This window comes from Euprymna scolopes, chromosome 34, assembly GCF_053919585.1.
Source record: "Euprymna scolopes isolate OS-2025 chromosome 34, ASM5391958v1, whole genome shotgun sequence".
NCBI lineage: Eukaryota > Metazoa > Mollusca > Cephalopoda > Sepiida > Sepiolidae > Euprymna > Euprymna scolopes.
This window is the reverse complement of record NC_136515.1, coordinates 5,241,685-5,266,105: the sequence shown is the minus strand read 5'-3', so window position 1 is coordinate 5,266,105 and position 24,421 is coordinate 5,241,685. Positions and strand designations below refer to the sequence as shown.

At 38.0% G+C, this 24,421-nt stretch overlaps 1 protein-coding gene across 1 annotated transcript in view; it reads right to left on the bottom strand.

The window, feature by feature from the left end:
* The window catches only part of LOC145259046 (E3 ubiquitin-protein ligase MYCBP2-like), a 563,294-nt gene that overhangs the window by 456,145 nt on the left and 82,728 nt on the right, over window positions 1-24,421 (bottom strand). The window contains exon 2 of the mRNA XM_080116672.1: window positions 21,892-21,958. Coding sequence (XP_079972798.1) covers window positions 21,892-21,958 — 67 coding nt within the window. The remainder of the gene's footprint in view (window positions 1-21,891; window positions 21,959-24,421) is intronic.

Here is a 24,421-nt window from a genome sequence, read left to right as displayed (position 1 = left end):
ATTGTAAATAGGAACAGGAAGGTCATTTTTATTTATTTCTTTATTTCATAAAGTAACTTTAAAGTTAACACACTTACATAAAGTTCTCTAACGTGTGCAACAAAACTGGTCAACCATTTACAGCTTAAGCTTATCACTACACATTCATTCATTCATTCATTCTGAATCATTTTCAGTTCTTGTTTAATTTGAAGCCTTACTTTGAGTTTAGTCGATTTTTTTTTTTTTTTTTTTTTTTCAAAGGCCAATTTTCTGAAAGCATTTGACTGCCAACAGATTCAAATTTCCAGCATTTTCTGCTTTAACTTAGGGCATCTGCTGATGAAGTCAATGACATGTCATTTTCTACTCACACTTTCTTATTTAGTTTTTCTATCTGTTCAAGGTCTGCCTTTCTCTGGAGTTTTTGTCAATCTTTTTGTCTCTCTTCTTTTTGTTTTTCCAGGTACATGTCATACCTCTGTCCAGCCATGGAGTATGAAACAATCAGGGGATTGTTTATTGGGATTTGACACACCCTTCCTGCAGAATTTAACCTGGTCACAGATGATCCTCTGTGCCACTACAGTCTCATCCTTCACATTCTCCACCTCTATTTCCTTGTTCACAGAGAATTCTCTCTCTATACTGGCCTGGCTATGAGAGAGCACCAGAACAGTCTTCATAACTTGAAACAACTTGCTGTAACAAATATCAGTCATATAGGTTGCAAACAGTTGGTCGAGCCTGTCATCTTCACTCTGGTTGAACCCAACAAACTTTTCAGATCCAATGACAGGTGTCTATTCAAGAAAAGTATATTCTTTCAGGACACTTTCACACGCATCTTAATTTACCTTCTTGTTGTGCAGAAGAATGTAAAATGCACTTTTGAATTGCCTTCTACGCCATAGCTGCTTGGTGGCCATTAGTCTTGGGTTTAGAGAAGACAGCTGTCTGTCAAGAGAATAGAACAGTGGTCATTTATTCAGGATTTTCTTCGCCACACTGTCTAAAAATTTAGTAGTCTCAAATCTGAAGGCAAGTATTTATCTCTCAGACACCCCATTCTTTGCAGCTTCCTGGATGCTCCGTGTAATTGAGCCTCGTTTCCTCATCTTCAGCTACTCTGCTAAATTTTTCATCAGATACACGTAGACCTTCAGATCTTATATAGCACCTCATCAATCTTCTGACCATCTGACTGAGATCTTCTGCCAGGAGTGGCACCATAAGCCTGTCAGTTGTCACAGGAAAGGCTGCAGGTGACTTGCAACAAACTTAAAACCTGTAGCTTTGGAATCAGAAACTTGTCGTTTGTCACTTGGCAAACTGTCATAGGACTTGCAGGTTGGCATGGAAATGTTTTTTCCTCCAAACTTTTAACATACTTTATAAGATTATCGCAAATAAGAAGTGCTCTATAACATATCGGGACATTCTCCAACAACCTGTGAGTTATGTCCCTTTACCAGGAACTTATTCTAAGGAAAACAAAGGGATGCAATTCTTGTATTCACGACAATATACAATTTTAATTTTCGATTGTATTTTCAATATTTAAAAAATATTTGGTGAAAGTGTACTGGGGGACCACCCAAAGATTTACATTTAAGAAGTTGATTTTTTTTTTTAATATTCAACTGTTTACAGGTGTATTCGAGTCTGCTGCGAACAAATATCACAGTTTATTTTGTCGCTGACAAGAATTATTTACAAAAGTACCACATTCACTAGCTTGTGGTTACTAGCATAGTTATGTTTGGCCGCCATTTTTTAAAAAAAAACTTTCATGTACACGACGGTGAAGTGGGTACGCATGCGCAGAAAATTGCAGTTATTGTAGCAGACAGACACCGCTAACCTCCCCATGTTAAGAACGGCTTTCGGAATAGACACTCCCAACCTCCCCATATGGCTTCCGGAATATACACCGGCAACCTCCCCATGTAAAGAATGGCTTTCAGAATAAACATCCCCAACCTCCCCATGTTAGGAACGGCAAGTTTTACCAAAAGAAAAAATCCTTTTATTTTTCACTTGTTTAGAAAAAAATCTATATACACCATAACCCTTTTTTTCCTTGTTTAAAAAACAAAAACAAAAAAAAAAAAAGAAAAAAAAAGAAAGAAAAAGAAAAAGATGGCGGCCATTGCACCAAAAGCCATTATAGAAAGCATTGGATCTTTATGGTGTTACTATTGTACGTTATTCTTGCCGGCGAGAATTTAAACTGTGATATTTGTTTGCAGCAGACCCGAATACACCTGTAAGCAGTTGAATACGAAAAAAAAAAAAATCAACTTTTTAAGGGTAAATCTTCGTGTGGTTCCCCAGTGCAATTTCAAATATTTTAATGGTATTTCTATTAATAGTTAAAAAAAAATAATTTAATAGTATTTATTTCGATTTTATTTTTAATATTTTGACAAATTTTTACTGGACATAAAAAATACGCTTTTCAAGGCCTTTCAAGACATTTTCCATACTTTCAAGGCCTTTCAAGACATTTTCCATACTTTCAAGGCCTTTAAAGACATTTTCCATACTTTCAAGGCCTTTCAAGACATTTTCCATACTTTCAAGGCCTTTCAAGACATTTTCCATACTTTCAAGGCCTTTCAAGACATTTTCCATACTTTCAAGGCCTTTCAAGACATTTTCCATACTTTCAAGGCCTTTCAAGACATTTTCCATACTTTCAAAGCCTTTCAAGACATTTTCCATACTTTCAAGGCCTTTCAAGACATTTTCCATACTTTCAAGGCCTTTTCAAGACATTTTCCATACTTTCAAGGCCTTTCAATGCCTTTTTAAGGCAAAACAAAAAATTCAAGGACTTTTCAAGTTTGTGAGAACCCTGTTCTAAAGCATCCTCACGTCCAGATTGCATTTTTTAAATTCACTAGCTGTGACAATCGGGCTTTAGTAAAGTGTATTCCAATTCCTGCTGTAGCTGTTCATTTGAACCTGAAATCATAAAAATTGGTCAATCATCTCATAAAATGTATAGCAATAAAATACATAATTTTCAAGAGACTGCGACAATTTTAAATTCCTGTACAAAAAACAAAAATCTGGAAACTTATTTAAGGAATATTCTAAATACAATTTTTCTATCACTGAGCATTTCGTTTTATTTCAAGCCATTGCATTCTTTTTTTTTTAATTTCAATAAATATTTGATTAATTGTAAATAAAAAATCTAAATATAATTATCGAAGTTACATTGATACAAGAAATACACACACACATGATTTTATTAACCTAGATAAGTATTTACCTCAATCTCACCACAGTTCGAACACGTGACAAGGCTGTCACAAAGAAAAAAAAAAAAAAAAAGTGTCAAAAACTCTACTCCGTCCTCTCCAAGTCCAATTTGTTTTTCTTATAGCAGCTATTGCCCTCAGATGCAAAATGCCATATGTACATACAAACTGAAGAGGACAGTTTGACAGCTGAAACAGAGTGAAGACATTGAGAGTTGGTATTGTGAATTACGGTTTAAGTTGGTATGAATTGCGGCGTTTGTGAGAAGGAGTTCTGACATTTTTTTTTTTTTTTAACTTTTTCACAACCTTGTATCACATTCTCAAATCGTGATGGGAGTGAAATAAAAACTGTTAATAAAGTCATGTGTGTATTTCTTGCATTAATGTAATTTTGATAGTTAAATTTTTTTACAAATTGCTATTCAGGCCTAAGTCGGAAGTTTCCGATTCAATTTTTTCGTTGTTTCAAAACACCTCAGTTTTTATTTTATTTTCTAACCCTCAATCTTAAACCTCAACCCTAATCCCATTTACACTTTTACTGTTTCTCTTCAAACTTATATTTATCGCAACCTATTGTACATGCGCATTTGGCAAGTCTGTAAAGTAAAATCAAAATGGCGACCACTGAAAACAATTAGAGAATACATTAGAAAATCTCATCAATATGCCCTGTATTTAAGAATTCAGGTGATCGGTCATCTCCCCCTCAGTACAGGCCAATAAGTCTCCTGTGCGTCATGAGTAAGTTGCTGGAATCTGTGTTAAACAGAAAAGTAATCAACCATGTCAGCAAAAATAACCTTCTTAGTGACATGCAATATGGTTTCCGTTCTGCTCAGATGTGCTTACAGCTATATCTCATAGGATTAGCGAATCTTTCGACGGAGGCTACCTTTCTAGGGAAATTGCTCTTGACATATCAAAAGCTTTTGATAAGTATGGCATAAAGATTTACTTCACAAAATTTCCAGCTACGGTATAGCTGGAAATGTCGACTCAATTATTAAATCATTTCTCTCTGATAGATTCATAAGAGTAGTGGTTGATGAGCAGAAATCAGAAGCTCATAGTATAAATGCTGGAGTCTCTCAGGGGGCCATCCTGGGCCAAACTCTCTTGCTGATCTACATTAATGATCTTCCAAATAACATACTTACACCATTCCTAGACATTTACGCTGATGACACTACCATCTATGGTAACACATCTAAGGCCGTAAACGATTAAGTTCTCTGATTCTCTCCCCTCTGATCTTGAGTTACTTTTAATGCACCTAAAACCAAGCTTTTATCTTTACATCATCAATGCTCTGATTCCCATCTGACATCAATTAAAATGAATGGCTCTCATCTTGGGGAGGCCTCATGTTTTGACAAGCTTCTGGGCTTGATCTTTACTCCTGATCTGAAATGGAACACATACATTAAATCTGTTGCCAAGGCCACTGGAAAAATTGTGGGATCCTTCTATCGATCCAGTAGATATCTCACTGCTGATGCAATTCTCTATCTATTGCAGAGCCAGGTATGTCCAAGAATGGAGTACTGTTGCCACATCTGGGCAGGAGCTGCTAGAAAGGACTTATCCTGCCTTGATAGAGTTCCAAATAGACTTTGTAGCCTCGTAGGAGATGTTCTTTTCTCTTCCATGCAACCTCTATCTCACAGGAGATGTTGCGAATTTGTCTTTGCTTTTTTGTTATTTTCATGGCAAGTGCTCGACTGAGCTCCAATCTATGCCCCCCTCCCTCACCAAACTTTCAAAAGAAACACCCGTCTAGCAGAAAACACTATCAATAATTTCCCCCACTCTTTATCTGTGCCTAAACCTAAACGTAGATTCCATGAACAAAGCTTCTTTTCTTAGAACTGCACGCCTGTAGAATTGTCTTCCGTTTTCCTGCTTTCCAGCTGACTACAATATGGTTGTCTTAAAGTCTAACGTAAACAAGTTCTTGATGAGCCGTTCCATATAAGTTAACAAATTTACCGAATTTCCATTACTAACGATTACTATATTGTCCAATTTCTACTGTACACTCCTTAACCCTTATCCTCGAGTGGCCTCTGGGCCTTGATAAGTGGTGATGCCTATGTAAAAAAAAACAAAAAAAAACGTCTTAATATCATAAAACCCATTTACCGCCGACAATTTTAAATGTGATATTCATTCAAAACAGACGCAAACACTCCTAAAAATCAACTTTTTAAAAAGGTGAGTGTTAGTTCCCCACTATCTGTGCTTAAATCTAAACACAGATTCCATGAACAAAGCTTTTTCCTCAAAAACTTCCTGCCTGTGGAACACTGTTCCGCTGGCCTGCTTCCCCGTTGAATACAACATGGTAGCCTTCAAATACAATGTAAACAAGTTCTTGTTGAGTCATCCCCTTAGATAATCAAATTTTACCCAATTTACACCATTAAGGATTACTACACTAACACCGTACATTCATTAACCCTTATCCTTGAGTGGCCTTTGGATTTCGATAAATGGTGATTCTCACGGGGAAAAAGAAAACAAGTGAAGCATACATGGTCTCCCGTGAGTGCACAATGAATGAGGCATAAAACAAAATGACTAAGTTCAGCATTTGCCACCCCCCTTTAGCCCAAAAAGTCCCCAGAGGAGTTAAATCCTAATGAAATGAACAAACGGTGCAGTTTTAGGCCTTAACATATGTAAATTTGAGTTCTGCACCATGCAAAAAAAGAAATGACTAAGTCCATCATTTCAAAAAATTCCATGGTGTAGTTATTGAGAAAAATGCAAACGGACAAGGGTGAATTTACAGGTCCACTCTCCGTTTGTCGGTGCACCATAAAAACAAAGTTGGTACACATTGGCACATTGACCCTAAACTAGGAATTAAAACAAAGGGTAAAGTTAGCTTGAAAGATTAAAAAGAAAAATTCCAACTGTTTATTTCCTCTGCAATCTAAAGTGGTTGCAACCCTGTCTAACACTGACCAAAAATGAAGCCTATTCTAAATTTTGGTTGCTATCACTTATAAACAAAAATAATTAAGGAAACTAAACAGCGGGGGTGGACAGGGTTATTTCGGGTTCAATTGTACTATTTGAATATTTTGCCCGTCTCGTTTGGTATTCACCCAAATATATTTGGGATAAAATCAATTGTTGGTCTAAAACGTTACTTTTTGTCCTGAAATAAATTTGCAGTTTTACTTTCTAATGCAAATGAATTTAACTTTTACAGCAAATCTCCACTCTTCACTAGTTTTCTTTTCGACAAGATGTTATTCAACATTCCCCAACGAGCATGCTTTGGCTCCCTTGACTCTTTAAGAAAAAACACTTACGGATTTCACTTTCATTTTGATACAAGCATGACTAAAATGAAGAGTTTATTGAGTGCAAGTCTATAAATGGGCCACTAGTAATCTTTTTTACTATAAAAATCTGAAAAAATTATGTACGTACTTGTCACTGCATGAAAATGTCATATTCCAAAAATCACGTAAATCGATCAAGTAGTTTTTTTTTTTATTAAAGAAAATCAAATATTATGAGAAATTTTATCGAAGAAAACCTTCCCACCATCTTGTTTTTGAATGATACACTGCTAGCGACATCTATTGGGAAATATAAGATCGACAAGGGGGGCAGACAATTGACTTTGCACACTATAGAAAAAAAAACTTGGAAAATTAAGACATTTATAAGTTTTTGAGGATGTTGAAAACGAAAATAACATTTAAAATTCCAGCAAACGAGTAGTTTCCAAGATATGAAGAATTTTACGTAAATTGAGCACCCACACGTTGACGCTCCTCCAACAAAAATTCGGCAAATGTGTATTTCAGCGGCTTAAATTCAAATTTTACACGTGTAGGTGCTCAATTTACGTAAGATTTTTGGAATATGGCATTTTCATGCAGTGACAAGTACGTACATTATAAAGCTTTTTTTCATATTTTTACAGTAAAAAAGACTACTGGCCCACTTATAGACTTGCACCGTTTATTGTTTAAATATTTTCACATGTACACACGCGTACATCTACTGATGCCTTGGATGCCATAAACGAAATCAAAACATTTAGCGTTCCAGTTGCATTTTCTACCTTTTGAGCTATCGACAGATAAAAAAAAGACTTAAAATTAAACCACTTCGAGTTATCAATAAATTTGTATGCATTGTGATGTTAGTGGTTGAATAAATGAGAAGAAAGACACAGTAACAATTAAATAAATATGTATTTACAAAAATATGACAAAAATAAAATAAAAAAATTAAAATAAAACAAAAAATTAAATAAATATCTATTAACAAAATAAAATAAAACAAAATAAAAAAAATAAAACGAAAATAAAAACAAAAATAAAAAAATAAAAATAAAATAAAACAAAAATAAAATAAAAATAAAAACAAAAATAAAATAAAAACAAAAATAAAACAAAACAAATAAAATAAAAAATAAAACAAAACAAAAAATAAAATAAAATAAAACAAAAAATAAAATAAAAATAAAATAAAAAATAAAATAAAACAAATACGTTTTAACAAAAATACATAAAAGTAGTGATTGAACAATATCTTTGCTTATAGCAGGAATAATTGTGAACGACCATCCACTTCGAGTGTCTGTTGTATTTATTTGCTTCCCCACTGAGCAAATTAGGTACAAGGCCGCTTTTTAATGTGGAGAGAGAGGAGGAGGGGGAAGGGAAAAGGGGACCAGCTCCCGAGAGGTGGGAAATGGGAGCTGGATAGTGATTTGCACACTGGTATGTAAGGTTGCCTCTACATGGACCAGAAGATTGCCGCAAGGGCAATGGTCTTTGATTGCAGTATCTGCCAGAACAGATGGTATTTATTTGCTCCCCCACCGAGCAAATTAGGCACAAGGCCGATTTTTAATGTGAGGAGTGAAGGGAGGGGGAAGGGAAAAAGGGGACCAGCTCCCGAGAGGTGGGAAATGGGAGCTTGTTAAAGGTCAGGCATGTGGGGTTGCCCCCACATCTGGTCTTTGCTAGTCATAGCTTGCAGTATCTGCCGGAACAGATGGTATTTATTTGCTCCCCCACCGAGCAAATTAGGCACAAGGCCAATTTTTAATGTGAGGAGTGAAGGGAGGGGGAAGGGAAAAAGGGGACCAGCTCCCGAGAGGTGGGAAATGGGAGCTGGTTAAAGGTCAGGCATGTGGGGTTGCCCCCACATCTGGTCTTTGCTAGTCATAGCTAGTCATAGCTTGCAGCATCTGCCGGAACAGATGGTATTTATTTGCTCCCCCACTGAGCAAATTAGGCACAAGGCCGTTTTTAATGTGAGGTAAAAACCAGCTCCCCTAAAAGTAGGCAAAAAGGGGGCACTCTGGTTACCAAAAATAATAATTGTCCCAGTATAGAGGGCCTCCCCTCCATTGACTGGTACAAATCATCTTAAGTGCAGCATCTGCCGGAACAGATAGTATTTATTTGCTCCCCCACCGAGCAAATTAGGCACAAGGCCGATTTTTAATGTGAGGAGTGAAGGGAGGGGGAAGGGAAAAATGGGGACCAGCTCCCGAGAGGTGGGAAATGGGAGCTGGTTAAAGGTCAGGCATGTGGGGTTGCCCCCACATCTGGTCTTTGCTAGTCCTAGCTAGTCATAGCTTGCAGTATCTGCCGGAGCAGATACTACACTTTGATCTTGGCCCGAAAGCCACAAGGATGCCTCTTCCAGGGGTGGGAGCGTGTTGTGTCTAACTCTCTCGTAAACCGCTCCACGTACCCGGAAGTGACGTCATGGAATAGTTCATTATTCTCGGTAATAGGGATGCGTCCCCAAGGTTTGGCTAGTTGAAATGAACATTTTGCATTTCAACTTGCCAATATATTTCTGTACGCATTATTCATCCATCCAAACAAAGGTTTCACTCATTATAAACCATCCTTAGTGTACGATTACAATTTCCTGTTAATGTGACCAGTAGTTTAAGAGTTTATCAGTTAAATATTTTCACACATACATACATCGGTTTTATTTTTATAGATTAATGCAAAACACTGGTGAAGCATATTTTTTTCTATTGTTAGTTTTTTTAAAAAAAAAAAAAAAAAAGGTGAATTCTTGTAACAGTAATAATCCTTTACTGAAAGAGAGGGAAAATACCAACCTTTATTTTATGTCAAATAAATATTTATCCAAATAAAAAAAGAAAAACCACAGATTTTATGAGTTTAGAATTATTGCATTATTTAACAGAAAAAAAAAATACAAACGCATATTCTTCCACAGGCAAGCAGTTCATGGAATCTGCGTTTGGATTTTAGCTTCTTTCCCAGAACTGCTTGCCTGTGGAACACTGTTCCGCTAGCTTGCTTTCCGGTTGAATACAACATGGTAGTCTTCAAATCCAATGTAAACAAGTTCTTGTTGAGCCGTCCCCATAAATCAAGTTCTATCAAATTTACACCATTAACGATTACAACACTACCACCTTACATTTATTAATCTTTATCCTCGAGTGGCCTTCGGGCCTCGATAAGGAGGTGACTCCCAAGTATATATATATTAAAAAAAAAATAAAGGATGTTTTGGCCGATGTGACCTTCAGGAGTGTTTTCTCAACACAAGTATGGAGTATTGTTGCCACATCAGGACTGGTGCATCTACCACTACCCTCTCGGATAGGGTCCAAACAAGAGTTTTCAATCTAATAGGTCCCATTTTGTCAACTAAGCTCCAACCCCTGTCCCATCGCCCACGATGTTGCATCTCTGTGCCTGTTTTACAAATATTTTAATGGAATGTGTTTTAAGGAATTCGTTGCACTTGTGCCCCCCTCAACGTACATATCCCCAACAGACCCGCTTAGCAACAAAATCTCACCCCTTCACTATTGAAGTCCCTAAATACCAGAAAGCTTTCTACTCTAATAGCTTCTTCCCTTGGACAGCTAGATTTTGGAATTCCCTTCCTGCTACCTGCTTTCCTAGCTGTACCGATATGCAGAAGTTTAAATGTAATGTAAACCAACATCTTGTTAATCTTTCCTAGGCATGGTCCCAAATAGTAGCCCCTTACGTTCAAGTGGCGATATGCCTTGTTAGAGGTGAACACGAGTTTAAAAAAAAAAAAAAAAAAAAATTCTAACTGAGCCCTGTATTTAATTGACGAGTGTAGATTATTCTTGTTCCATCAGTCATGATCTAGTAGAAGTCTTATGCAAGTCTTAATTATATTCTGAGACAAGTCAAAGGTTACATTGGCAGAGATGCAAGAATAACATTCAAGATCATTTCTGAACTTTTGAGATAAGGATTGATTATACATAGTTGGATTTTTTGGACTACTGTTCTCATCTTGAGTGTTATTTTAATAATGCTTTGATTGATATAACCTCCGGCCTTCTTCAGGTATATCTTGTCAAACACTGGAATATTTCTGCCAAACTCTGGGAACCTGCACACAATTTCAAACGGAATCCTTTATTTAATCTACAAGGGTAATATGATTGCAGTCTGTCAACCACGACTAGGTAGAAGTCCTAAATAATTCACAATTGTATTTTTTTTTATTGCACGTAATTCGGAGGACTGAACCTTCAACTTCCAAAAGAGTTTAACGTTACAATTTCACCAAGTACTTTATGCAGACTCTTTAGTTCGACAGAAAGATTTTAGAGTTCGACAACGTACATCTGAAGAAGGTCGAAGGTTACATTAACCGAAACGTTGTGAAAATAACGCTCAATCTGAGAACAGTATTCCAAATAATCCAAATAATACGAACATCCAAGATGTTAAAAACAAAACAGTATTTGCATTTTACCCGAGATAATGTAAAAAAAAAACGAACATATCAGCTTTTTGAGTGTGTCTTATGTAGTTTTTTACTTTTAGCTATACACACACTTGGCTTTATATAATAGAGAATAAACAATAGTCGATCGTGTGAACTAATCATTACTCTTTTCTCAGTTCGATGACGTCACATCTCCACTGAATAAATGCATATCCGGAAAAGATGTCAAGTCAATTAGGATGCCATAATGCATAAGTAATCTATGGGGACAGCCAATCATGCAGGTTCAAGGTGTAAACTATTTGCCTATTTGAAATCGGATTCTTGCTGTGTCCTTATCTATTATTACTAGCAGGGGTACCCAGCATTGTCCGGGTGTGCTGAAGTGGTGTAGTAAGGAACCCTGAAGCAAAAAAAAAAAAAAAAAGAAGTAGTAGTGGGGGAGGGGGGGTCAAAACAACAGTAGGCAGCCCAGGTAGAGAGAGACGTTAAAAAAAAATTTAAAAAAACGTGCGTGCGTGGTCCCCCTCTTGTGCTGCATGGCATGTGAGATGACGCCACAAAAAATAGTGAAGAAATGACGAATGCAAGAAGTGTGAAGGGCCAAATTTACCTTCACATTTTCGTCAAGTTTCAGAAAAATCTAATGGATGGGTCAAAAGTTATGGGGTAAAAAGTGTCATTTTTTGCAATTTGGGGGTATTTCTGACCCCTTTGGAGCTCCTGGGAATGCTGAATCTCAGTGACTTCCTCAGTGTGGTCGACCAAAAAAATAGAATTGTGAATTACTTAGTTTTGTGGGGCACAAATCACCCCTATTTCAGAACTAAGTGGAATCAACCAGTTCTATAAATACCACTGGTTTCAGAGACTAAACGGAGGCATTCATACCATGTTTAACCGCATGATACGAACACATTCCTCTCATACCACTTTAGTGGCTCCTGTATTCTTTATGATAAATATATATTTTATACACTTTAGACTACTTGTGGTTTATTTCATTTGTGACCCCTAGCACGGGTCTACAACACTTAGGAACTTTTATACAGTCATGACTGACCGAACAAACTCCTCGGCCTAACGTTCACAGGGAACATGAGTTGGAACAATTACATTGAGAGCATTGCTAGGACCACTGCGAAGGTAGGCTTTCTCTACCGTGCTAGAAAGCTACTTATGCCCGAAAGTATCCTGCACCTCTAGAAGGCCACCGTTCGCCCATGTATGGAGTATTGTTGTCATATTTGGGCTGGTGCATCTGCTACTAGTCTCTCACTCCTGGACAGGGTTCAAAAGAGAGTTGCCAACCTGATAGGTCCTTAACTGTCATCTAAGCTTCAGCCTCTGTCCCATCGACGAAATGTTGCATCCCTCTGCCTGTTCTACAAGTATTTTAATGGTGAATGCTCTGACGAACTGCAAGCACTTGTACCCCCTTGACGTAAATACTCCCGACAAACCCGACAAACAGCTAAACCCCACCCATACACAGAGAAATCCCTAGATATAAGAAACTCTGCTTTCCCAACTGTACTGACATGCAGAAGTTCAAGTGCAATGTGAACAGACATCTTGATACTCATCTCCCTTTATAATGTTCCTTTTTTTTTTTTTTTACAAGGTGGTCACCACTTATAAAGGCCAGGAAGCCACTCAGGGATAAGGGTTATTGCATGTACAGTACTTTAGTGTGGGGGTTTAATAAAAATGTCTACTTAAGGGGGCGGTTCATCAGGAATTTGTTTACGTTGGACTTGAAGACATCCAGGTTGCAGTCAGGTGGAAAGCAAGCAGATGGAACAGAGTTCCACACGCGTGCAGTTCTAAGGAAGAAACTTTGTTCATGGAATCTACATTTTCATTTAGGCACAGATAAAGAGTGCGGGAAATTTTCTGACAGTGGATTCAGCTAGACGGGTGTTTTTCGTGAAAGATTTGCGAGGGGGGACCAGAGATTGGAACTCAGACGAGCACCTCTCGAGTGGCATCTGGGTCTTGATAAATGGTGATTCCTGTGCAAAAAAAAAAAAGATACAAAGAAGATGGGCTCTCTCTACCATGCTAGAAAACTACTTACGCCTGAAAGTATCATGACTGACCGAGTTGCCAACCTGATAGGTCCTGAACTGTCATCTAGGCTTCAGCCTCTGTCCCAGCGACGAAATGTTACATCCCTCTGCCTGTTCTACAAGTATTTTAACGGTGAATGCTCCGACGAACTGCAAGCACTTGTACCCCCCCCTCGACGTAAATACCCCCGACAAACCTAACAAGCAGCTAAATCCCACCCCTACACAGTAGAGATCCCTAGATATAAGAGAGCCTTCTACTTCAGTAGTTTCTTCCCCAGAACTGCTAGACTTTGGAATTCCCTTCTGGGTCCCTGCTTCCAACTGTACTGACATGCAGAAGTTCAAGTGTAACATGAACCGACATCTTGCTGCCTAACTTCCTACATAGTACCCTTGCAGCTTATGTCCCTGGATCAAAATGGCAATGTTCCTCGTTTTTTTTTTGGGGGGGGGGGGGGGGTAATAAAAAAAAAAAAAAAAAAAAAGAAGAGCATGCTACCCCCGTAGAGTAAATAAAGGGTTCTGCTCGAAATTATATTGAAATTCCCGAGTTTTACAGAAACATTCCCCGAATTCGACACGATAAACCTGAAAAAGGTCGGAGGTTACATCGACCGAAACGTTGTGTAAATTGCACTCACGATGAGAACAGTAGTTCGAAGAATCCAAATAATAAGAATAATCAATCCTCATCTCAAAAATTGGGAAGCGTAAAATAAAATTATTTTATTATCTCAAATCTTTTTTCTTTCCGTAGTAGAGTGAAACGTGATCTTATTCTAACACTTGACATACCGATGACGATGACGTCATCAGCTTCGTCGTTGACGCAAGTGATATACAATATGTAATCTTCTTGGCCTTCGGGACAAGATCAAAGTGTAGTATCTGTTCTTCAGATGCTGCACTTCATTTTCTTGTTCTCTTTTGGTGGAGGAGAAATCCTTCACGACTGAGACAATTTTTATTTTTGTACCTTTTCTCCACGTTAAAAAACGACCCTGGTGTCTAACTCTGTCCCGTGGGGAGGCATAGTAAATAGGTACAATATGTAATCTTTTCTTGAAGAAAGACCTCGTTCAGGCGATTAAGTGTGCATGAAGTTGGGACAAGATTAAAACTAAAAATTCAAGTAATAACGAAACGTTTTTCCATTTTTATATTACAAATACAGGCGTAATATATAAGGGCTATGACAAGAGAATATTATTTTCATCATTTTTACTCGAGTACATATCAGTTAATAGAGAAATAAAAAGGAACAAACCGTATTAAGTGTTCATCAACGTTTCGTCTTTATTTCGAGACTTCCTCTCGATGAAATAAAGACGAAACGTTGATGAACACATAATACGGTTTGTTCCTTTTTATTTCTCTATTTTGTCAGAATACTATTTCCATTTTTCTCATCATATCAGTTAATATATGTTTTTAGATAGAGTGATGTGGTTCTCGATTGTCTGTGTTGGATATATACTCGAGAGTCAAAACAATGATAAGAATATTCTCTTGTCATAGACCTAGTAATATACAACCTTGATACACCAGTTAAGCAACATTAAGCCTGGCCAACACTAAATGGGTGGCCATTTGGAAATACCAGGTGGCTTTTATCTATGTGCTCTTTGCTCATCTGCATCATTTCCAGTTTTTGTCTTTTATTTTTACAAGGGAGTCACCAAATTATCAAGGTCCAAAGACCACTTGAGCATAACGGTTAATGGGTGTATTCATCGGAATAACAGCATAGTAATTGTTAGTAGTGGTCATTTGGTATAGTTTGATTATTTAAGAGGACAACTCAGCAAGAACTTGTTTACATTGGACTTGAAGACTACCATTTTGTAGTCAGCTGGAAAGCAAGCCAGCGGAACAGAGTTCCACAGGTGGGCAGTTCTAGGAAAGAAACTTAGTTCATGGAATCCACATTTAGATTTAGGTAGAGATAGAGAGTGAAGAAAATTGTTGATAGTGGTTGTAGATAGACGATTAGTTCTTTTAGTGAAAGTTTGGCAAAGAACGGGAACCATGAATTGGAACTCGGATAAGCAGTTGCCATGAAAATAATGATAGAGCAGAGACAGGTTAGCAATGTCTCTTCTGTTGTCCTGGACTTTTCCTTGCAACTAGAATCAAGCGGTGCCAATTCAAGAAAAGTGTGGTTGCAGATTACACACCCCTTGCTTCCCAATTATATATGCAGTCACTTTTACAGGAGGTATCCACTATCTCTAAAAACCGAATGGAGGGTATTATATAACGGTTAATAATTCATGTTCGGTTTAAAATCCGTTTCACATGCAAGCATGTGCTAAATGGCTTTAAGAAATTGACTTCCAAAAAAACATTCCTCAGGTCCATTTTTTTTTATCATTTCCTCCCATATTTTTGTTCTCCTTTCTGTGAACAGACCCCACTAATTCAACTGTTCTACATCTACAAATAAAATCTCATTTATTCTCCCAACGTGAACATACCATCAAAGTCTACTCTCCTGCACACATCTCCATATATACTGTCCAGATTTAATCTTCCTCTGAGATCATCAGATCTAAGTATGGCTTTAAAAACACACACTACACATCTATCATATCATTTCTCTCCATGCAATGCATGTCCTCAACCCTGACTGGCCAGGTTTCACAGCATCACACTGCGTGCACATGCCCGATTCATCTCAACAGAAGATCAACAACCACAAGGGGTGACTGTCTACGCATGAAAAAAATAGAAACGGCACTAACCCTATATGGTTTAAACGGTTTCCTCCAGGGGAGGAAGTTCCATGGAAGTATGAAATTCACAAGCAGTCCCCAGTCACATATATATCCCCATTAGGGGAGATGACGATGTTAGGTTTTTGCAACTCTTGCAGGGTAGTATCGATATTCTACATACAACGCCTGGTATTCCCAAATTGGCCACCCATCTGGTACTGACTAGGTTCAACGTTGCTTAACTTTGGTGATAGGAGAACCGGTGTGTCAACGTGATTATGCCTTATACACGGCATGAAAAAGGAAAGATCAAAGAATGAAGACTAGCAACCGTGCACGTATGTATAAAAGACTTTTTGATTTATCTGGTCACCTGATCACTCACTGGTGAAAACGTACTAGCCCTAGTCATTACGCACGATAAAGTTTTTAAATATTTTTTATTTATTTGAAGTTTAATTATGCATGTGAGAACTAATAATCAAAACAAAATATTGATCTAATGGTGTAATGTCATGATATGAACCTTCTATAGTTATCGACTTGGGCAGGTGTAACTGCAAAACTTCTCAAGACCCTTTATTTAATCCACGGTGAGTAGCATGCTCTCATTTCGTCAGCCATGACAGATTGGAAGTCTTGAGTAATCCACACTTATATTTTTCGTATCGCCTGCATTGAGGATTGAACCTTCAAGTTCCAGAAGTGTCACAACTGAATTTTATCTCGTACTGTGTTCATTATCCTACAAATTGCAAATTACTTCTATCCGATCATGGCCGACAGAACAAGAACATGCTTATCCGTGGATTAAATGCATGAAGTACTGGTTGTCACATCTGGGCTGGTGCATCTGAAAGGGTTCAAATAAAGAGTGGCCAACCTAATAGATCCCACACTGTCGGCCAAATTCCAACCTCTGTTTCATCGCAAAAATGTGGCATCCCTGTGACTATTGTACAAGTACTTTAATGGTAAGTGCTCGGACGAACTCAAAGCACTAGTACCCCATCAACGTAAATACCCCCGACAAACCCAACAAGCAGCAAAATCCCACCCTGTTACTGTTGAGATCCTTAGATACTTTAACACTTTCTACTTAAATAGCTTCTCTCTAACTGTTAGAATTTGAAATTTGCTCCCAGACCTGTTTTTCTGACTGTACTGACACGCAGAAGTTCAAATATAATGTGAACAGACATCTCACTGCTCAACTCCCTACATAGTGTCCCTGTAAATCTGTCCCATATAGTAGCTCCTTATGACTTAGTGGCACTGTGCCTTATTTGAGGTGCCTTATTTAAAGTGAAAACAAAAAAACAGTAGAAGAAGCCGCGCGTGCGTGGTTCCCCCTCTAGTTCTGCATGTGAGATGACGCCACAAAAAAATAGTGAAGAAATGATAAATGTGAGAAGTGTGAAGGGCCAACGTTGACTTCACATTTTCGTCAAGTTTCAGAAAAATCTAATGGATGGAGCAAAAGTTATGGGGTAAAAAGTGTCATTTTTTGCAATTTGGGGGTATTTCTGACCCCTTGACCGTTTGAGCTCCTGTATTGCCAAATCCCAGTGAAAACGGACAAATGATGCAGTTTCATGCCTTAAGACATGTATATTTGAATTCAGAACCATAGAAAAACTACTACGTAGACATACATATCAAGTTTCGAGTAATATGAAAAAAGAGCTCCAAAAAGGCACAATTTTTAGCCCTAAAAGTCCCAGAGGGATGTGAACAAGAATTCTGCCAAGGTCACCCATACTGAATTTATATTAAGAACAATGGCCTCCACATTTTGGCCCAGTTTCAGGAAAATCTAATGGATGGATCAAATGCTATAGGGCAAAAAGTGTCATTTTGTGGCATTTTTTACCTCTTTTGAGCCCCTTAGGACACCAAATCCCAGTGTAAATGGATAAAGTGCAGTTTCAGGCCTTAACACATGTATATTTGAGTTGACTATCATGAAAAACCACTATATAGTCAGACATATAAAGTTTTTGTTGAGAAATATGAAAAAAAGAGCCACAAAAAGAGGCGTTTTTAGCACTAAAAGTCCCTGGGGACACAAACCAGAATTTTACCAGGTTCACCTATACTTGATTTATATTAAGAACAATGGGCTTCACATTTTGGCCAAGTTTAAAAAAAAAATCTAACATGAATCAAAAGTTATGGGGCAAAATGTGTCATTTTTGGTCATTTGGGGGCACTTTTGACCTTTTTTGAGCTCCTGGGGGCACAACAGGAATGTTTATAAAAAAAAAATGTTTTTACTGTGCACATCTATTTAATGAAATAGAATTTGTGGTAAAATTTAAGGAAAAACTAATGGACGGTTATCTGGCAATTGTCTGGATTAACGGACGCACGGATGCCACTGAAAACATAGGTCTTTCTCCGATAAATCAGGGGACCAAAATAAGAAATTTCGTACAAGTTCCTTAGTTCAGCAGAAAGATTCTTAAGTTTGAAAAAAGATGCCTGATGAAAGCTGAAGATTACATCGTCCGGAATGTAAAAATAAGTGAAAATGAGAACCGTCGTTTCAATCCGATTTCGATTCATCGGACTACTGTTCTCATAACGTTTTGATCAACATAACCTTTGACCTTTTTTTAGATTTTATCTTGTCAAACTGAAGGTTTCTCTCAAACTCAGGAATTCAGATAGAATTTCGAGCGTAATCCTTTATTTATTTCACGGGGGTAGCATGCTCTTGTTCTGTCAGCCATAACTGGATAGAGATCCTAAGTAAATTCGCAATTGTATTTTTCGGTCGCCTACACTGAGGATTGAAGTTCAACAGAAACAGTTTCAAGTTCGGCACAATATAACTGAAGAAGGTCGGTTAGTTGTTCTTGTTTTACGGCATATCAACCCTTTTCAGGTTATTTAATGACGAATCCAGTTATTTTGAAGAAAAATTTTTTAATAGAATATATTTGTTTGTTTTTTTTCAAGTCGGTTTCTATTTAACCCATAGTTGAGACTCTAACAGGTACTACCACTCCAAGTCAGACAGAGTGAACCTGGGAGCAATGGCAATTAAAGAGTGGCTCCACACTCCCCAAAGCCCACAAGCTGGAGCCTCACTATCGGATATAGTTTAAGGTCATATCTAGGCCAATGAAGAAGGTCGAAGGTTACATCAACCGAAACATTGTGAAAATCACACTCGAGATGAGAACAGTAGTCCGTTGAAGCTAAATAATACACATAACCAATCATCATCTCAAAAACTCAAAAACATAAAAACTCAACTGAAACTTCTTTGGCCATTATAAGACTTGTTGGTTATGTTGTTCCTTTGTAATAGTTTATTGTTACTGCCAATGCTGCTGAAGTATTGTAAGCAAAGTCGATATTGTATTTATGAGTATATACAAACGTGTTCATTTTCTGTTTGACAGGTGATATATTTAATTGTCTGTAAGATGTTTAGGGAAACGCGTGAGTTACCTAACTAGTACGTGTGCATAATTCAATGGGTCAGTTGTGGAACGAAATGAATGAATAAGAAACAAAAATGGCTGCCTTATCTCTTTACATGCCTGCAATGTGACCACCTAATACGCAGATGAGATGCTCCTGGTTGGTTGGTTGGTTGGTTGTTTTTGTTTTACGGCATATCAACCCTTTTTGGGTTATTTAATACTGAATCCAAAGATTTTGAAGACAAATTTTTTTAATAGAATATATTTGTTGTTTTCACGTCGGTTTCTATTTAACCCATAGTTGGGACCCTAACAGGTACTACCACTCCGAGTCAGAGTGAACCTGGGAGCAATGATAATTAAAGGGTGGCTCCACACTCCCCAAAGCCCACAAGCTGGGGCCTCACCATTGGATATAGTTTAAGGTCATATCCAGGACCCTCATTGAGGGACTTTTACCCTCTGCAGGGGGGCAGTCAGCGGATTCTAATGCCCCACCGACAGGGCCTGCTCCTGGTTGGGGATAAAAGAGAGTTGATTTTTCAGAGAGCATGTTCATTTTGAAGAAGTAAGTTCAATCAGCAGAAGTGCATTCGCAGTTTGAGAGAAGGTGCGTTACGTGTACGGAAGTTTGGATAACTGCGTAAACCTTAACCAAGCAATTGCTGATGTGAAGGGCAGAAGAAGTAACATGCGAGTTATTTAATTATAGTATATTTGGAGTATATATATATATATATATATATATATATTTTTTTTTTCTTTTTCACAAGGTGATCACCACTTATCAAGGCCTGGAAGCCACTCAGGGATAAGGGTATTGCATGTACAGTATGTTAGTCTGGGGATTTGATAAAAAATGTCTACTTAAGGGGGGGGGGCGGTTCATCAGGAATTTGTTTACATTGCGCTTGAAGACATCCAGGTTGTAGTCAGGTGGTAAACAATCAAACGGAAGAGAGTTCCACCAGCGTGCAGTTCTAAGAAAGAAACTTTGTTCATGAAATCTACGTTTTGATTTAGGCACAAATAAAGAGTGGGGAAAAATTTTGACAGTGGTTTCAGCTAGACGGGTGTTTTTCATAAAAGATTTGCGAGGGGAGACTAGAGACTAGAGATATAGTTCTCTTTCAGGGGCTGTTAATATCGGTCAATAGGGAAACGTTCCTTATCCATCTGGGTTGATTTTGATTTGGCGGATCCTTGGAAAAGTTGCAAATGAATATCTGTACGATCCGAAGTCTTGGCTGTATTTACAGCAACTTTATTTACCAATGTTTCTCCCCATTGTAAAGTTGCTTCTTTTTTTTTTTCATGTGGTGACCACTTATCAAGGCCAGGAAGCCACTCAGGGATAAAGGTTATTGCATGTACAGTAATCAATAGGATAATATAGTAATCGTTACTAAGGGAGATTTGATAAGTGTCTTACTTGAGGGGGCGGTTTATCAGGAATTTGTTTATGTTGAACTTGAAGACATCCAAGTTGTAGTCAGGTGGGAAACAGGCAAATGAAAGAGTTCCATAGGCGTGCACTTCTAAAAAAAGAAGCTTTGTTCATGAAATCTTCGTTTTGATTTAGGCACAGATAAAGAATGGGGAAAATTATTGACAGTGGTTTCAGCTAGACGGGTGTTTTTCATGAAACATTGGCAAGGGGGAACCAGAGATTGGAGCTCAGATGAGCACTTGCCGTGGAAATAACGATAAAACAAAGACAGGCTCGCGATGCCTCTTCTATGGGAGAGAGGTTGCAGGGAAGAGAAAAGGGCATCATTAACTCCACAAATCGGGTGATCGACCTTTGACACACATTTTATTTACGTTCACATTTTTTTCACCAATATTTTTTAACAAAAATTTATTTTTAAATATTTATTTCGCTTCCATAACATCTTTTTATTATTCAAACATTTTTTTTTTCTTTGTTATGTTATCTTCTATCTATATATAGAAAAGGCAAAATGTGCGTGTGTGTTTGTATGTCTGCTAAAAACTTTCGACAGACGCAACAAAAATAGTCATCATTGAAAAGCTTGGACTCTTGGATGAGAAATATCCAAAAATTGGCCAAAAACATTAATTCTTTGACCATCAACTGGGTCATTTCTTACAAAGAGGGATCACTTTTGTCGTCGACATTTTTGCAAAGTCGTTTACGCCTTGCAATGACTAAGCTAAATTTGAACGGCTGTGACATCATATGTCATGGTGGCTGCAGTGGCTAAACCGTTCGCTTTTTTTTTTTTTTTTTTCACTTCCTTTTCCTCTTAGCATTACAGGTTCGAGCCTGCCTGTGTACTCCTCTTTTGTGCTTGCATGGGTACTTACTGCTATTTTAATTTTTCTCGGGGGGGGGGGGGGTAATATTGTTTTTAAGGCTCCATTGATCAATTATCGCACGGGTACTCGCAACCATTTTCATTTTTTAAGGGGTTTTGAAACATTTTTAGGGCTCCCGTTGATCAATACCCTTACCATAAAACCTCTCCACACCTAGGCAATGCCGGGTACCCCCGCTAGTTCAAAATATTTCTAATCTAAATACTGACAATCTAACCAGTATTTTCAGAGAGCCAATAACAAAGTCAATACAACATCATATGAACATACGCTTCAAAGACATGAAAAAAAAAAAAAAGCAATAACTAACCTTTGTTTTTTTTTCCTTCGTCCGAGTTTTGACTTTCTTTTTAACCTTCTTCTTTTCGGGGAACCTTCTGGAAAATAAAAAGAAAAATTGCTAAAAATGGAAACCAAGAAATTTTTTTTTTTTTTTTTTTTTTAATTTATAAAATTTAGTTAAACATCCATTTTACATGCTGGCAAGTGTTCCTATTTACAATGCCTCCCCACAGGACAGAGTTAGACACCAGAGTCGTTTTTTAATGTGGAGAAAAGGAACAAAAATAAAAATAAAAATTGTCTCAGTCGTGAAGGATTTCTCCTCCACTGACAGAACAAGAAATTGAAGTGCAGCATCCGAAGAACAGATACTACACTGATCTTGTCCCGAAGGCCAAGTAGGTGAATCCTGGCATGTGTTGGACAGCTTTAAAACTAATCTTCGTTCACAAATCATTTATCACTTCTTCCCAGGTTTTCCTTGACCTTCCGCTCCCAACTGACCTTTCTATTTCAACTGTACTACATCTATTAACCGAAGAACTCATCCACTCTTTCAACATGACCATACCAACAAAGTCTCCTGTTATCTTATACAGTCTCCATTCAATCTTCCTCCGAGATCACAGATCTAAGCCCGTCTTAAGACTCACATTCCACAACTACCGTGTCATTTCTCTCCATGCAACACATATCCTCAACCCTCATTGGCTAGATCACTGCATAGACTGATAAACTCTTACTGGTTGACAGTGGGAATGCTTTTGTTGGTCAATAACGGCAGAAGTTCTGAGCTTATTTCATCTACTCATAACTCTTGCAATTACACTAGCACCTGTTCCACCCTGTGCTCCCCACAATAAAAAAAACTTCAGAACTTCATCATCTAAATATGCTTTGTCTGGGACGGATATCTTGTGAGCTATGATGAAAGAAAAAGAAGAAAATTGTTCCTAAAAAAAAAAAAAAAAAGTTTTAAAACCTACGAGATAACACAAAGTGTAGAATCTGTTCTGATGCTACACGTAATCCATTGGCCAAGATCAAAGTGTAGTATCTGTTCTTCAGATGCTGCACTTCCATTTCTTGTTCTCTTTCGGTGGAGGGACAGTCCTTCACGACTGAGACAATTTGTTTTTGTACCTTTTCTCCACATTATAAAATCGACCCTGGTGTCTAACTGTCCTGTAGGGAGGCATTGTAAATAGTTACACTTAATCCATTCTCTTCTCGGTCAGTGAAGAAGTGTTAGAGAATGGATCGAGAGAGAGAGGGAGGGAGGTGAGTAAATTATATTGTAGACACGTTGACCGGAAATGAGGGTCATCTGATCGGATTGCGTGTGAATCACGTGATCAGGTTAGCTGAGTCGAGAAGATTGGTTTTGGACTTAGAAGGCAATGGACGGCTCAACAGTCGTTCCCTCCCCCTCACTGGAGGGGACGCTGACGTGTGTGGAAAAGAAACCAAGAAATGAAACCATGCAGGCCAGAGATTCACTTCCATCCTTCTGCAGCCGACATCTGGAAGATGAATAAAAACTATAAAACCAATTCCTTGTCTTGGAGTGAATGAATCCTCGTCAAAAACAGGTTCCCGTCTCCTCTCCAAGACACGAGATGATTCCAGGTAGACCAACATCCACAACACATGAAGGTATGTCCAAAATACATGTACCACACACACAGAAGCATATGAACAATTAAATATGAAGATGCAACAAATAGACAGAACAACTAGACGATCACACACATGATACTACAACACAACAGAAGTACTTTTAGACAGAGGTAATTTTTATTTTTGTTCCAATCTAAAGTCTCCTCCCCCTCCTTATGGATAGCTGGGTTTTCTGGATATTAAAAACCAACCTTGTGTCTAGTTTTGTCCTCGTGGCGGAGGCAAGCAAATGAGAACAGAAAGAACTCATATCCATTATTTATCATAAAAGGAAAATGTCTATTTGTATGCCCAAGTATGTCCAAGGATGGAGTATTGCTACCACATCTGGGCAGGAGCTGCTAAAAACAGTCTATCCTGCCTTGACAGAGTACAAAACAGACTTTGTGGCTTAATGGGGGGATGCTCTTTTCTCTTCCCTGCAGCCTCTCTCCCACAGAAGAGACGTTGTGAGCCCGTCTTTGTTTTATCGTTATTGTCATGGCAAGTGCTCGTCTGAGCTCCAATCTCTCGCCCCCCCCCTCGCCAATCTTTCACAAAAAACACCCGTCTGGCTGAAACCACTGTCATTAATTTTCCCCACTCTTTATCTGTGCCTAAATCAAAGCGTAAATTCCAGTAGCAAAGCTTCTTTCTTAGAAGTGCACGACTGTGGAACTCTCTTCCGGTTGCCTGTTTCCCCGCCCGACTACAACTTGGATGTTTTCAAGTCCAATATAAACAAATGATGAACCGCCCCCTTAAGTAAGACACTTTATCAAATCTCCAATACTAATGATTACTACGATACTATCCCATTGATTACTGTACACGCAATAACCCTTATCCCAAGTGGCTTCCGGGCCTTGATAAGTGGTGACCTCCATGTAAAAAAAAAA